A 14,032-nucleotide genomic window follows, 5' to 3' on the forward strand; every position below is an offset into this window, starting at 1 on the left:
CTTGAAATATCAGCTTGTCTGGACCAGCACGTTACAGTGAAATTTTGTGCCACTGAGGATGAACTAGGTTGCTTCAAGCTTCTTTCAGTATGTGGTGATAGAATACCTTGCAAAGCGATACGTCAATGGTAAATGCAAACATTTAAGTGCTACAGAAAGGCAGTTGTACTAAAATTATTTCCTCCTCAACCTGTGTAGGAATGGGGAAAAAAATATTCCATAGCAGTTATTTCATGGGCTCATAAGTATTGTGTTCTGTCATTGTCTCTGTGCAGGAAACTTCGTTTCACTGTTTCAGAGGTGGTATTTATTTTATGATCATGTTTGGGAGATCAGGATAAAAGATTATTTATTGCAGTTTGATTAGTTCCAGAGCTGGTGAAAAAGTGGGGGTAGAAAATGAGGAGAGAGTTGAAGTTTCTTGGCATCACAGCATCCTTCCAGATACCCAAAGAGGGTTCTTGGAGCTCCTGTCAAGGAAGTAGTTTTCTCATCTATTAGTGTATTTCTGGCAGTAGAGTTTACAGATGGTCTTTTCAAAGATCAGAAAGTATATAAGCAGACCTCAAAAGGCATCAGTTTAAATGGGAGAAAAGGTGATTGGTGTCTTGTAGGGCCGCGCTGAGAAAAGTTATGTGAGGAGAACAGTGGGGCGATGGGAACACGGTGGAGGAGGGAATAAAAGCAGTATTTGCAGTAGTGCAGAACAAGGCTGAACTGCTTTGCTCTCATGTAAGATGGCACTGTGGCTTGCTTTGTTTGGCATCTTCCTGGAAGTCATTCCTGGGTATTAGTCATTGTTTTTTGTGTGGGTGGGCCCTCTGCAATTGCCTAAACAGAAATAATACCTCTGCAGCAAATGGTTTACCATCCAAGTTTACAGTCTTTGTGACAAGCTCATCCAGAAGAGGTGATGATCTCTATTAAAGAATGAACAGAAGTAGAAATGGGACTTAAAGCATTCTCCCCCGCCCCCAAAATGCTATTTTGGATCTGCGGTCAGCAGCTTGCAGTTGTTTTTTTTGCAAAGAAAAGCAACCGTCTGCCTAGTGCAACTTGTAGCTGGGAGTGAACTCTTCCTGCTTCATGGATTTCCAGCGCCATCCATCCACACTGGGAATGGTACCATGCTTAGATTATAACTGTGTGCCGAAAGCTCACACGTAGGAATTTTCCTGTTCAAGTCAAAACCAATGCATTGATTTACTGAAGGGTTTTGTAGACTGCAAAATCAGGACTATAGAGTATTTAAAGCTTGCTCTACCTTAGAGAACTAGGCTTTAGAGGGATGATGAAAGATGTGAAGGTAGGAAACCTCCTGTGCTTCCTTGAAGTAATTTAAGAGCCAGGAACATGTCAGCAACTCTGCCACAATTTTACTCTTCCCCATTGTTTGCTTCAGGAGTCAGCACAACACATCTTTTTGAGCAAGACTGCAGTAAACCTCAGGGCAGATCTTGAATCTCGTGAACAAACAAGCTTATGAAAGGGTTTAGTAAATGGCTGATAAAATATGAAGTATGAATTTTTTGTTTTCTTTTCAGGAATAATCAAGCTTGGGAGGTGGAATCCCCTCCCTCTCAGTTATGTGACTGATGCACCAGATGCGACAGTAGCCGACATGCTACAAGATGTCTATCATGTTGTGACATTGAAAATCCAATTACAAAGGTGGGTGTTTCTGAACATCTGTCCTTCTCTATTCTCTGAGCTGCTCTGTCGATTACAGCGTTACTACAGAGATTAGCACATCCTGTCTTCATTAATTTCTGGTCTTCTGATGAAATGAAAAGAAAAATGAAGAGAAGGGCAGGTCACCTGGCAGCTTTTTGTTACATGTTCCAACCGATTTTGTATGTTTTCTGAAGTAGCGATAACGGTAGCAGAGAGGGGAGGGGCAGAAACTCAATCAAGTAAAGATATGGGGCCTTTAAAGGCAGACTTTTGCACAATCCCTAATTTAATGGATTCCTGAGGCCTTATTGTATCAAAAAAATAAACTCCTTGCCTTTTTCCAGGGGCTGCATTGTGAGAATCCAGGTCTTCTACTGCCAGTTGCTGAGATGGGGAGGAGGGGAGCTTGCTGACTTTCCTTTCTTCTCCAGCAGTCTCCTAGTGAAAAGGCGAGAAGATGAGGAAGCTATGTGTTACTGCATCTCCATTTGGCATTTGGAAAATATTTTCCTTCCCTTAATTCTAGTTCTGATTAGAAAAGCAAAAGCTCCTGACACTTTTACACTTACTCGCCCTCCTTTCCACCCCCTCCCACTTTTTCTCCCCCTTTCTCTCTACTGGCCTTCAAAAGAGTCCTCAAGTAGTTAGATGTCTGCGTAAGGAGTTGTGGCAGGTCCCTGGCAGTGCACAGCATACTCTAGACCTGCTGGTAAGCCTACATTGCACGGTCTGCTGTAGCTCTATGGCCAGGACATGTCAGAGGAAAGAGGCAAAAATAACAGACAGCCTGGAATAATTTGCCCACAATTCTTTGAAGCTCGACTTGAGCAGAAGAGGGGTCCATTGGATGTGTGTCTGTGTCCTTTGGTGGCAGGTGCATACCCTCCAACTCTTCAGTTCATTTTGGAATTTGGAAGTAGTTGGTGCCTCACTGACGTTAACCTCCCAAACAGCAACATTTCTTTCCTGGTGTATCTCTGATGGGGCTTGGGGTTTCCAGTTCCCACTGACAGGCATTTCCTTGGGTTTATATACTCTTATCATTTCTCAGCTAGACTGCATCTCTGCAGCATAGTTGTAAAAGAGCATCTAGACCCTGTCACCACTATAAAACTGGGGTGCAGTAACTCATCTCCTCAGAAGTATGAGCTACCAGGAGTCCATTTAGCCTATTGTCATGTCTGTATTGCCGGAGAGTATCAACCTAAGATCAAGGTCTCATTCTTTATCTTCAAAGTGCTTCAATGTCTGGATGTCATGTAAATAAAAGATAGCCTGTGACTTTGAGATAAAGATGGTCATTGACTACTTGAACTCCTCAAGCTCAACTGAACTTTCAACTCTGAGGGTAAAGCCAGGCTGTATAGACAGGAGGCAGAACCACCTCAGAGGCTGATTGGAGAGCATGCATTAAGTTTCTCGGGCATGAATGGCAATGACAAGCTTCTCCCAACTTTCTGATGTGCTTCTCGGGTCTGTCCCCGTGTATGTAGATCATAGACCATAAGCTTCTTAAATTAAAAGAGGCACAAGTCACATGAAGACAAAAGCTTCGCTACATATGCAATTCTTGTAGAATGAAAGTGAGAATGAACTACATGCGACAGATGTTGGGCATACGGCTTAATGTGTTTCTGAAAGGCTCTTGGATATTTCAGCGATGAGGGCAGTATAAGATTCGGTATAAAATAAAATTAATTTTTCAGAGTCACTGCTCAAAGCCTTGCCTCCATGCAATGCAGGCCTTTACTGTTTAGTGATTTTGTTAGTGACGGTGTGGCATATGTGTTTATTTTTCTATCCCAGCAGGAGTATCTTTCTCTGTCTGGAGAGGATGGCTTTATCCAGCCATTTCTGGGGCTTGCTTTATGTAGTTTCTTTGCTCTCCACCAGGCACCACAGGGAACGGTTATGCACACATATAATATCATAGTAGAATTGCCTGCTATTCCTGCCATGTACTGTCATTCTTGTAGTTAAACTACACATCTTCTGGGAATCTGGCTTGGTGGGGAGGGGGAGAAGGCGAGAAAACACCTTGATGGGCTGGCTAAACGGGAAACTCCAAGGTTGTGCTCGCTGCTTAAAGGTCTATAGCACTTGTACGCAAAGAGTAAGCATCTGTGAAGGTGATGATTCCATCTACTTTTTGCTTTCTGTTTTAACAGTTGTTCGAAGTTGGAAGACTTGCCAGCAGAGCAGTGGAACCATGCCACAGTTCGCAATGCCTTAAAGGAACTGCTCAAAGAGATGAATCAGAGCACACTAGCCAAAGAATGCCCTCTCTCACAGGTCAGTGTTTTTAACAGGCTTAGGGAAAGCCAGATTTACAAGATCTAAAGCTCATATTTGTTCAGTAAAGTGCTTAGACTAAACAATTCCATAAATATCAAATCAATTTCTTGTTTTCTTTAGAAAGGAGAAATTCTAATTAATATGAAAAAGAGTATGTTTATACCATGTTTTCTTAGTGCGTTGCCAGGTGGAAATTATGAATGAATTGGTTGATTTTATCCTGCTGTTCAGAGAGATGTAAATTCTTCATTCTGAACCTTTTGCAATAGGTCTAATGATCCTCAAATGTCAGATTTGAGATGTTTCTTCCCACTAGCAGAGGCCTGCCTCCAGCACTAACCCGTAGGTAGCTCTCATCAGCCTCCAACTATGATAAAAAATACGCTGTTTTAACAGTTGTGCCCCAATTTCTAGGAAACAGCAACAAAAAATGTATATGTAATTATGTTAAAAAAAGAACAAAAACTCAGTCTCATTCTCCATGACTGCTTTATACACGGCAGTGATGTCATGTCTAAGACACAGGTTCCTACGGATATCATGAGTTCTATTTGTACTTCAGATTGTCATAACGAGAGATTCATAAAATTTTTATGACTGAGTCCTCCCTGCCTCTCAGAAAAAACAGGAAAACACTTCTGCACCCAGACCAAGTAACTTTGCTAGGAGTGAAAAATACGTTGCCTTCTAGAAACTTTGTTAGAATTATAGGTTAATCTGTCTATTGTATCTTTAAAAAGTGAAAACATCAGTAATCCCTGCTTGCTGAAAATACGTTGCTTTGCTAGCCTGTATCCAACATTTTTTCTCCTGTGGTTGCCTGTCTTGCATTGCACTGTATGCTCATCCTGCAATTGGTGATCCAAAGCCTCTGTGAACCAAGAGAATTGTTTCTGTGTATAACCAGCACAAATTTGCCTCACTGTGTTGTGGCTACAACGCCAGGGAAAGCACAGAGATGAGATACAGAGCAGAATTTAGGTCTTTGCAATTGGTAGGAATCACGTTCTTCATCTTCTTTAGCCATGTTGCGTCTGCAGAACGAACAGGAATGGGCAGACTGTGTAAGGAAAAGCCATGTAACTTGCCTTATTTACTAAAGGAGTAGCAGTGACTCTAGATATGCACAGAGTGTAAGTGCGTTGAATACAAAAGTGATTTTCTTTTCACACAGTTTAAGTGTAATTTCTTTAAATAGAATTATCTGTGGAATCTGGTCAGCTAATGATGATTGCAGCATATGGTTGTCTCTGCCCAGTCTTCTTCAATATCCAGTATAACTAAACTATGCATCATTTCATCTGCAGAATTCATTTGTTGTCTGGGTCTTTTTCCTCCCACTTCAGTTTCAAAGCCTACCAGGTGGAAATGCTGCAGTTGGTTTACTCCTTCTGTAGCCTCAGTCTGAAATATATTTACAAAATTACTGATGGCAGGACTGTAGCAGCAAAAATCCTTGCCTCAGTATTTATTCAGTGGACAAAGCTAAAAGGAGATCCTTCTGAAGAAAATTGAGCTTGCTTACTTTTAAGCACAGGTGTAAGTGACCTTGAGCAGTGACTAACCCTTGAGCTGGGACTGCAGGAGTGCAGCTGGTATTGTGATTGTTATTATTGTCATAAAAAGTTTCAGTCTCTTTTGTTTTGGCTCACAAAATGCAGAAGATTCAATGGAAGGTTGTATAGGAGCTGTCTATTACCATCATCTGAATATGCCTCTAATACAATTCCTTCTCCCAAATCAGTTTTAAAAGAATATCGTGCCAAATGTGAAATGTCATTACAACCCCCTTGTGGTTAATATATTATTGACAGCAGCAAATTGCGGAGTGGTCTCTTAGGAGTCAAACTGCAGAGTAAATGCTGCTGTTTATTAATGTGTTCACAGTGCCTCAAGTACAGAAGTGGAGAGGGGCAGCGTGGGGAGCTCTTGCTCCCACCAGCGATGGTGTTCCGTCTCTGGTTCTCAGTGCCCGAGCTCTCCATGCAGCCCAGATGGGGATTCTGATTGCCGCTAATGGGAAATGTAATCATTCACTTTGATCTGAAATTGTTCTGTTTTTTTCTGATAGGTGTATTATGTGGCTGCAGCTTAGCTACCCTAGCATACAACTCCTTTACAAACAAATAAATCCTAGTTAACCAAGCGGGGGGAAGGAGGGAAGGTGGGGAGTGTGTGTGGCAGAAAGAAATCCAATTATTTCAGCATTTCCATCTTTGCATAGAGACCTCTGTCTTTCCTGTATATTGTATAACTCATTTCAGCACTCACCGTGAGTTTTGTCTATTTGCTGGAGCAAGATTTCTTGGGGTGTGAGTACATCCCATGTTTTTCTCCTTGAACTTACTGCACCCGATTTTCTTTGTGTGGATATTTCTTAGCTCCTGGTCTAAGTAGTTTTCCTTCCACATGGCTGTCATGGTCGCACACATACCAAACATATCTGCTACTTCATATAATCTATTCCTTCTTTAAGGATTTTCCCAGGAATAATATGCATTATTTAGAAATTTGCAATTGGTCAAATTTTTTTGCCACTCTTCTCTGAATGGGTGTTTCCTTTCTGCAGACTTAGCAAGATTCCTAGCAGAAATACCCCTAGGATTTCTTTCCATTTAGTAGTGATGATATGTAGTTTGAAAGTTGTTATGGTTCCTTCCCCTGCTCTACTGTCAAGCAGTTGAAGAGAGTCTGTCCTGGGATTTTTCACCAATGGTTGATTTACTATTTGATTTTACTATTAAGTTTAAGCTTTGCTTTGTCAAATAAAGGTTAATGGGTTAATGTATTTTGTAATATTTAATAGCCCTACAATTTCAGTAATGTCAATTTATTGTGGAGGATTTGGGGGGAAAAAAAGGAGGAAAAAACAAATTGTTATGTAGACAGAGCTAAACAATTTCCCCACCCTTCCGTAGCGACTGGAAATTCAACTGAAGTAATTCTAAAAAGAAGCAAGTTATCTCAGCTCAACTTTGCTGAAAATCCTTCCTTAGCAGAGGCCATCTCCATGTCAGGCTTTCAGAATGCTATTGCTTGTTAAAATGACTTGGAGCAAGGGAGGATTTATGGGGAGGGAATTGCTGCTGACTGCCACAATGCTAGGTTTATGTCTCAAAATATTGATTTTAATTAGAAAATTGAATCTCAGTTTTAGAAATTGAAGCTGTCACTTAAAAAGGCTCTTACTTCATAGCCTTCAGACTCTACTGCAGTGCGCCATAGCAGCCTTTGAGTGGAAAAGTTGAAGTGAACAGGCAGAAGAGCCTCGTCACTGAAAGTGAAATTACCTGTTGAAGACTGAAACTAATCTGCACCACCCAGTTATCTTAAGTCTCTCAGTTTTGCTCACATTTTTTAAGTCCCCAAAACTCCAGAGTTCAGGAACAGCTGGAGTCCTGTGATATTGCAGTGAATTGGGTAGAAGGCTGGATAAATCTGGAAGAGGGAGGGGTGTTTTTCTTTTTAAAGCATTGTTAAAATTGAGTAAGCCAATGTGTAAGCTTTCCAGAGATGGCCAAGATCCCATTTTGCTGAAGAGCCTGCAGGAGCCGGTGGGCCAGAGCTTGAACCTGTGGTAAATCGCTTGTTTGAGCTGTGAGATCATCCTCACTCTCTCATCTGTGGGCAGAGAGGTCATACAATGTGCCAGGGCTTTTTCTGAGCTTTGACCTAAGTGAGGAAGGAGGGCATAAGGAAAATGTGCTTTCTGGAGAAGGTGCATTGCTTCCCATGTGTTAGTGGCGTTAGATTGCATTTCCTTGCTGGAGATTTACACTCACTGGGAATGACTTGACCCTGGAAGAGTTCGAGGGGGAGGGGGAAAAGAAAGCAAAATGTTGTTAAAAAGATGCCTCCTCTGTATAATGGATGAAGGGAGGGGGAGAAAATAGAAAGGAAGAAGAACTACCAGTAACCGGGCTCTTTGCCACCTTACGGGCAGAAGCATCCCAGATGTAAAGTATCACTTTTATTGGTATCAGGTGCTGCAAAACAACTCCGCTCCTTTCTGCTTCAGTTGGCTTGTACTGAGAGTTGCTTAGAGGGAATTCGCAGAGTAGAGGGGGGTGGTGGTGGTTAGGAAAGTGATATTTCAGTTTTGTTGAGCTTTTTTGTGCTTTTTGGCTGTTCTGTATTGTAGTATGCGTAGTTCCCTTCGCTCTGAATGACACTGTTAATTTCTCTTTAGGGTGATTTTTCACACAAGGGCTAATCACACGTTTCTATAAATTATATTAATTTAACTTATTTGCCTAACTGTTGTTCTGCAGCGAGTAGCACGGATGTTCTCTGATTCTTGGCTGTGTGGTCTTGCTGCATTTGGAAGCAGAACAGAGACATCTGAAAAGCATTATTTGGATTATGCATGCTGGGGCATCTACCTTACCTTGAGGATCTGGTTCCTAAATCATGCTTGTTCTCACCTGGATAGAGTAAGCATGCGTTCCCCAGCATGGCACCGCCTGTTGTTATGCAACTGAAGTTTAGATATTGCAATATCACAAGTACAAAGTAAAGTAGAACTGCCCCCCCGCCCAGCCTGAGCTGCAGGTCTCAGCCTAGGTTTGTCCTGCATCTTTTTTCCATTATTATGCAAAATCAAAATAATAATAATTATTATTTTCTACTTTTAATTATGGCTGGGAATATAGAATGGAGAATAAAACCACTTTTGTGTACTGATCAGACACTTCTTTCGGTTTTAAAGTTGCAAATGGATGGTCATTGTGCACTTGCATGTCATTCACTTTCCCTGGAAAAGATTTCTAATTGTGCAGGATATTTTAAAACACTTTTTGTCTTTCTTTCTGTACTTGCAGAGTATGATTTCATCCATTGTAAATAGCACATACTATGCCAATGTGTCAGCAACCAAGTGCCAGGAGTTTGGGAGATGGTACAAAAAGTACAAGAAGATTAAAGGTAAATTGATTTTTTTTGTGACTTTCCAAGTTCTTGAACTTCTGCTGACAGTTTGAGATGATTTGCTTTAAGTAAAAGTGATAATAAGCGATAATAATATTAGTGAATTTGTCTACAAAGAGGGCACAGTCACAGCACATTTGAAATTAAATCAGATACTTTACAAACAAGGCTGGCATGAAAACACAGGCCACTTAAAACATACTTAAAATATCCCCTTTATCTGTGCTGAAAGATCAACTGTGTTTTGAATTAAGCTAAAACGTTTTGGGGAAAAAAGCGTTCTAGTAGCTCTGGATTTAAAAGTTAAATTGCTACGTAAATTACCTTAGTTGCGTTTTACTCATGAAAGCTGAAGAACTGTCTTTCTAAGTTGCATGTGCCCTTGCTCTCTGATTTCAATACTACTAAGGGTACTGGCATTCCTGCCATGTTTTATCGTGTGGAATCTGGATACCAGTGGTGCATTTAATACCTGATTATTAGGAGACATTGCTAAGTAACAAGGTGCTGCACCCACTGAAGTTAAGATGGAAGTAGCCCATTGTTTGTATTTTTTCTACAATGAAATTGTATTAGTTGGTTAGCAGTGAACACCTGAAGCAGTAAAATTATTCTACGTAAGTTCATCCCACTGTCACCACTGAAATGTCTGATCACCTTCTAATAGTACACAAAGTGATGTGACAAGCATTCATCATGTATAGTTTGTTCTTCTATTCATCCTTTCCTTTGGGAAGGGACTTGCGTGTGTACTAGACCATTTGTTTTGGTAGGTTTTTTGTTTTAAAACATATGTGTGCTTTGAGCAAGAGTTTGGGGATAGTCGAAAGCTTTTCCACAATACCAACTGGCTCCTCTCTCCCTAAATGTCCATCAGCCTTGGAGATTAGCTTCACCCTGTGGTAGGTTTTTTCATAGTATTTCTCTCTGTTACACCACTGAAGGGAAGAGTCATTGTCTGAAAGAAGACATAGGGTATTTTTGTTGTTTCTGTCTGTGAACCTTTCAGTGGCCAGGAAAATCATAACAGGATTCACAAGCGTTATGCAGAAATAGGGTAATGTCCTGTCCTTCTTGAGAAGCCGTTGTATTTGTAGTCACATGAAGATTAGCATCTTTCAAAAAGAGTCTACTGTCTTTTTCTCTTAAAAGGCTGGTGTACATGAGCTATGAAAGGTTGCTTGTTTAGTTTCCATAGGACAGACTAGAAATCTGCATAATAATACCATAAAGAGTCTGTTGCTTGAGTTAGGAACACGTGAAACAAAATTGCATAAAATATCAGAACAAGTTCTGAGGCATCTGGTTTTCCTCTGCACGTCTGGCTTGTGCAGAGCATACCTGTGAGATGCTCAGGCCTGGGCTGTGCAGTGATTAGATTTTCGCTAGGGAAAAAAAAAAGAAGAATGTTTTATGGTAAAATTATTTGTGTCTAGAAGGAAGATTGTTCAGGCAGAAGTGGGGTAACAATGCAGATGAGGAAATGGAGGTGTTGCTTTTCACCTACTGAAATGATTTAGGCTTGAAGTAAAAATGTTGATTGGACATTTTAGTACATGGTTACCCTCATGCCAAATAAACTGGATAGTTTCTTCTCTCTTTAAATTGCCATTGTGTGACTCAGAAGCATTTCTTTTCTCTAAATGGTGTCTCTTAATAAAAGAGTTTTATTCAGAGTGCTCTAACATATCCTCTTGGTTTAAAAACAATCAAAGGAATCAAACAGCTTCAAGGTCATCACCGTTTGCTTTTACTGGCCGTTCTAGGAGAACAGAGACAGGCTTTTTTTTTTTTTCTTCTTCTTTTTTCCAAACTGGACAAGGGTGCCAGTTGCAGAGGCACTGGAAGCCCTTAACTGTAGTGTGCTTAACTGTAGAGATGCCACTACAGCTTCCGAGTGTTTCTAGCACACTGCTGTCTTCCACTTCCTTCCGTTCTTAGAGCATTGAATTCTTTAAGCTCTTACTTTTTTTACTTAGTAAATGCACAGTTAAATTGTTAAGTGCAGTAAAAGCAGAATGGGACCTCAATCAAGAGGTCAAGGATCCAAACCTGAAGAGTTTGCCAGATAACTCTGTATCTGTGCTATTCAAAGAGACACAGCCAGTCGTTGCTGTTTGGAAGTGTATGTGTGTGTTAGTAGGAGGAGAAAAAGGAAGGTTAAGGTATGTGTGAAGTAAACACAAGCTGCTATAAAGCAGTTCAAGTAGTGTTGATTCATCAACCATATGAGTGGGAGAGAAAACAAAGAGTCTATGGCAGGTACAGTGGTGCATGGAGAATAAACATCCATGCAACTTTAGGGCAGTAATCTAAACCCCCTGGAAGCAGGAAAACTTCTGCACTTCTTTGGGTGGTTTCAATTTCTCATCATCTCTGTTCTCATGATGTTTTGTTTCTTTTCTGTAGCCAGATATTCCTACAGGACAGCTCAGTTACTATGCAAAATCAGTGACTTGAGTTACATGCTTCAGTCATCACATACTCCTTTAATAATAATTAAAAAAAAGGACTTAGGTTTTCCATGAAGGTGAATGGATGATGCAGCAATTCATTTTTCAGGTTGTAGTCCAGATAGATTGGGTAAAACTACAATTTAGAGTCTTTGGGACCAGCACCCATATCCATGTGTAACTCTAGAGCTGGTTGTTAGAAAGTAAAAGCAAAAAACAATTCACATGAGCTGTGGTAAACGCAAAATAGGAAGGGGCTTCAAAATAACTTTATTGACGTTGCAAACTAAATGCAGCCTACAGTGTTAAATGTGTTTCCTATTATCTGCTAATGTCTGTTTTAATAAAACAGTGGGAACTAAATGGTTGCTTCTTAATCAAAACCATGATTTCCTAAACATAAGCGATGTGATTCTGTTACAAATTGCCACATATAGATCTCCTAGGTCAAACTTTTTTCCTTTCTCATTGAAATAAATAAACAGTAAAATAATTATACACCCTGGAAGATCAAAGTAATTACAACTGAAGCCAGGCAAAAATAAAAAGTTCTCTGAAAACAAAAAAAAAAAGAAAAAAGCATCAGGTTGCCGAGTATATAGTTAATGTTTAAATAAATATAAGAAAGTGAACAATCAATAATTTGATATCATTAGCAACAGATGTAAAATCTGTACACAAATGGAACTGTATCAAATCTCAAGTAAACATTCTCAGTGTGCATTCTGTTGAACTCACCAAAAAGACAGCTAAACTATTCATGCTTGTAATTTAAAAAAAGGTTTCAGTTAGTTCAGCTCAGCATGGTAATTTTGTCTTGTGTCAAGATGATGCTAGAATAAAATTCTGCTTGAATTTTTTCTCCCACCCCGCCCCAGCCCCTTAAGGTTTTAAGACATTCACAGTTTACTCAGCGGCACGAGAGTTAGTATACAGACAGATTCGGGAACTGGCTGGTGTGAGGATGGAGGCTTTTTGTCTCCTCCTGGCTCTGAGCCTACCACTTTGGATACGTGCGAGGACATGAGTGAGTTTATAACAGGATGTCCGTTCTTCCCAGTCTTCTTGGGATACACGCATGTGTATTTGAAGGAGAGCTTATATTAATACAGTTCTAATGGAAAACGTACAGTAGTTGGGAAACAAAAAGCTTACAGTTCTTCTGTGAACTTTCTCTTCCCCTCATGGACGTCTGTAATCGTTTGGGGTGGTAATTAAGCTATCTAATTTGTATTGTAATTTTGTTCAGAATGCGCACCGTGAATGAATTTAATATCACCATGTCAAGCCTTTTTCTAACTCTTTTTATTTACTTTTTCATTATTCTTCTTTTTGAGGGATGCAGGGCGTTTTACTACACAGTTGTGCATACATGATGGGATTGAAGTGTGTTTAAACCTACTTGAATGAAGAATCAGAGTTCCCTCTTTTTAATAAAGGTTACATATTGATTGATGACAATTATACAGCAATGGCTTTGTCCAGTGGTTCTCAAACTGTCTTTGTCCTGCCCAGTCCCACGGGGTTACTCCTCTCAGTCTGAGAACCACTTGTCTGGTTTCCCTAGATGCTGAACTTGCTGAAGTTGTGAGAAGGTATTCAACGTTGCTGAAATTCAGGATTTGAATAATTGTTTAAAAGGCTTGCATTGCTTCTTAATTTGATTAACAAACAAATACTCAAATAAACATAACACTTTGTAAGTAACTATATACATATATATATATGTATGTATGGAGAGAGGTATTTCAGAGCTTTGCCATGCAACTCAGATCATTGTCAAGGGATCAAACTTGTACCAGTTACCTACTCATTGCCCGGTGTTTTGGGTTTGTAGCATTTAGAATATTTTTTAGCTCTATTTCTCAATAGATATTTCACTTCCAAGTGTCATGCTTTCTATTTTTATCAGAAGGGACTATCGCTGTATCAGAATTCTTTCACAACTGAAACTCTTAACTGGTGTGAATTTTTTCTTTTTGCCTGATGACACAACTTAGCTTGGTGGGAGGAAGTTAGGAAGGCAGAGGGGAGAAATAAATACATTGTGAACTTAAGAACAAAAAGACGTATTTTCTTTGTCTGCGTATTAAGAACATGTCATCTTTGCTCCTGCCATCCATGGCTGCCAAAATATAGCTTTCTGTGGATGTGAGTTTTGAGACTGTGGCCGTCTCAAAGTTTTTGTGAGATGATGAGGTTTTTCAGTTTAAAGGAGGAGGGCTCAGTTATTTCTATTTCAATAGATCAGGAATGTTAGAAAAAGCTTTCATAGCTTCCTTAAATTGAGAATCTGCTTTGGCTGCTCTTTCATTTTTCCACTATTACTGATTTGTTGTTTGTGTGCTGTTTTATTCTTGAAAGTATGTTTGCTTACTTCCCATAATAGATAGACAGAGCAATCTGTTTTTTCTTATAATGGGTTCTAGAGGCTGTTGTAGGTTGAGAGAGGTTAGAAACAGGATTCAGAAGGGCTCCCAGCTTTGTTATTTCCAGGCTGAAGGCTGTGGCTGGGATTGTGGCATGGTGATAATGCCAGTGCGAATCTAGGGAAAATTGTCATTATGTGCTTTGAGGAATAGTTTTCAGTTGTTCCTCTGAAGCAGATGTTGTGGAAGCCTCATGAAAAGGCACACCAGATCTTTCCCAAGCCATGTTTTTGACTTTAAAAATATCCTATTTAT

General features: G+C 40.0%; 1 protein-coding gene across 1 annotated transcript in view; it reads left to right on the plus strand.

The window, feature by feature from the left end:
* The window catches only part of SATB2 (SATB homeobox 2), a 130,542-nt gene that overhangs the window by 55,303 nt on the left and 61,207 nt on the right, over positions 1-14,032 (plus strand). Inside the window, exons 3-5 of the mRNA XM_059820559.1 lie at positions 1,545-1,671; positions 3,843-3,966; positions 8,790-8,892. Coding sequence (XP_059676542.1) covers positions 1,545-1,671; positions 3,843-3,966; positions 8,790-8,892 — 354 coding nt within the window. The remainder of the gene's footprint in view (positions 1-1,544; positions 1,672-3,842; positions 3,967-8,789; positions 8,893-14,032) is intronic.

The sequence above is a fragment of the Gavia stellata genome, chromosome 8 (genome assembly GCF_030936135.1).
Source record: "Gavia stellata isolate bGavSte3 chromosome 8, bGavSte3.hap2, whole genome shotgun sequence".
In the NCBI taxonomy this organism is placed as follows: Eukaryota; Metazoa; Chordata; class Aves; order Gaviiformes; family Gaviidae; genus Gavia; species Gavia stellata.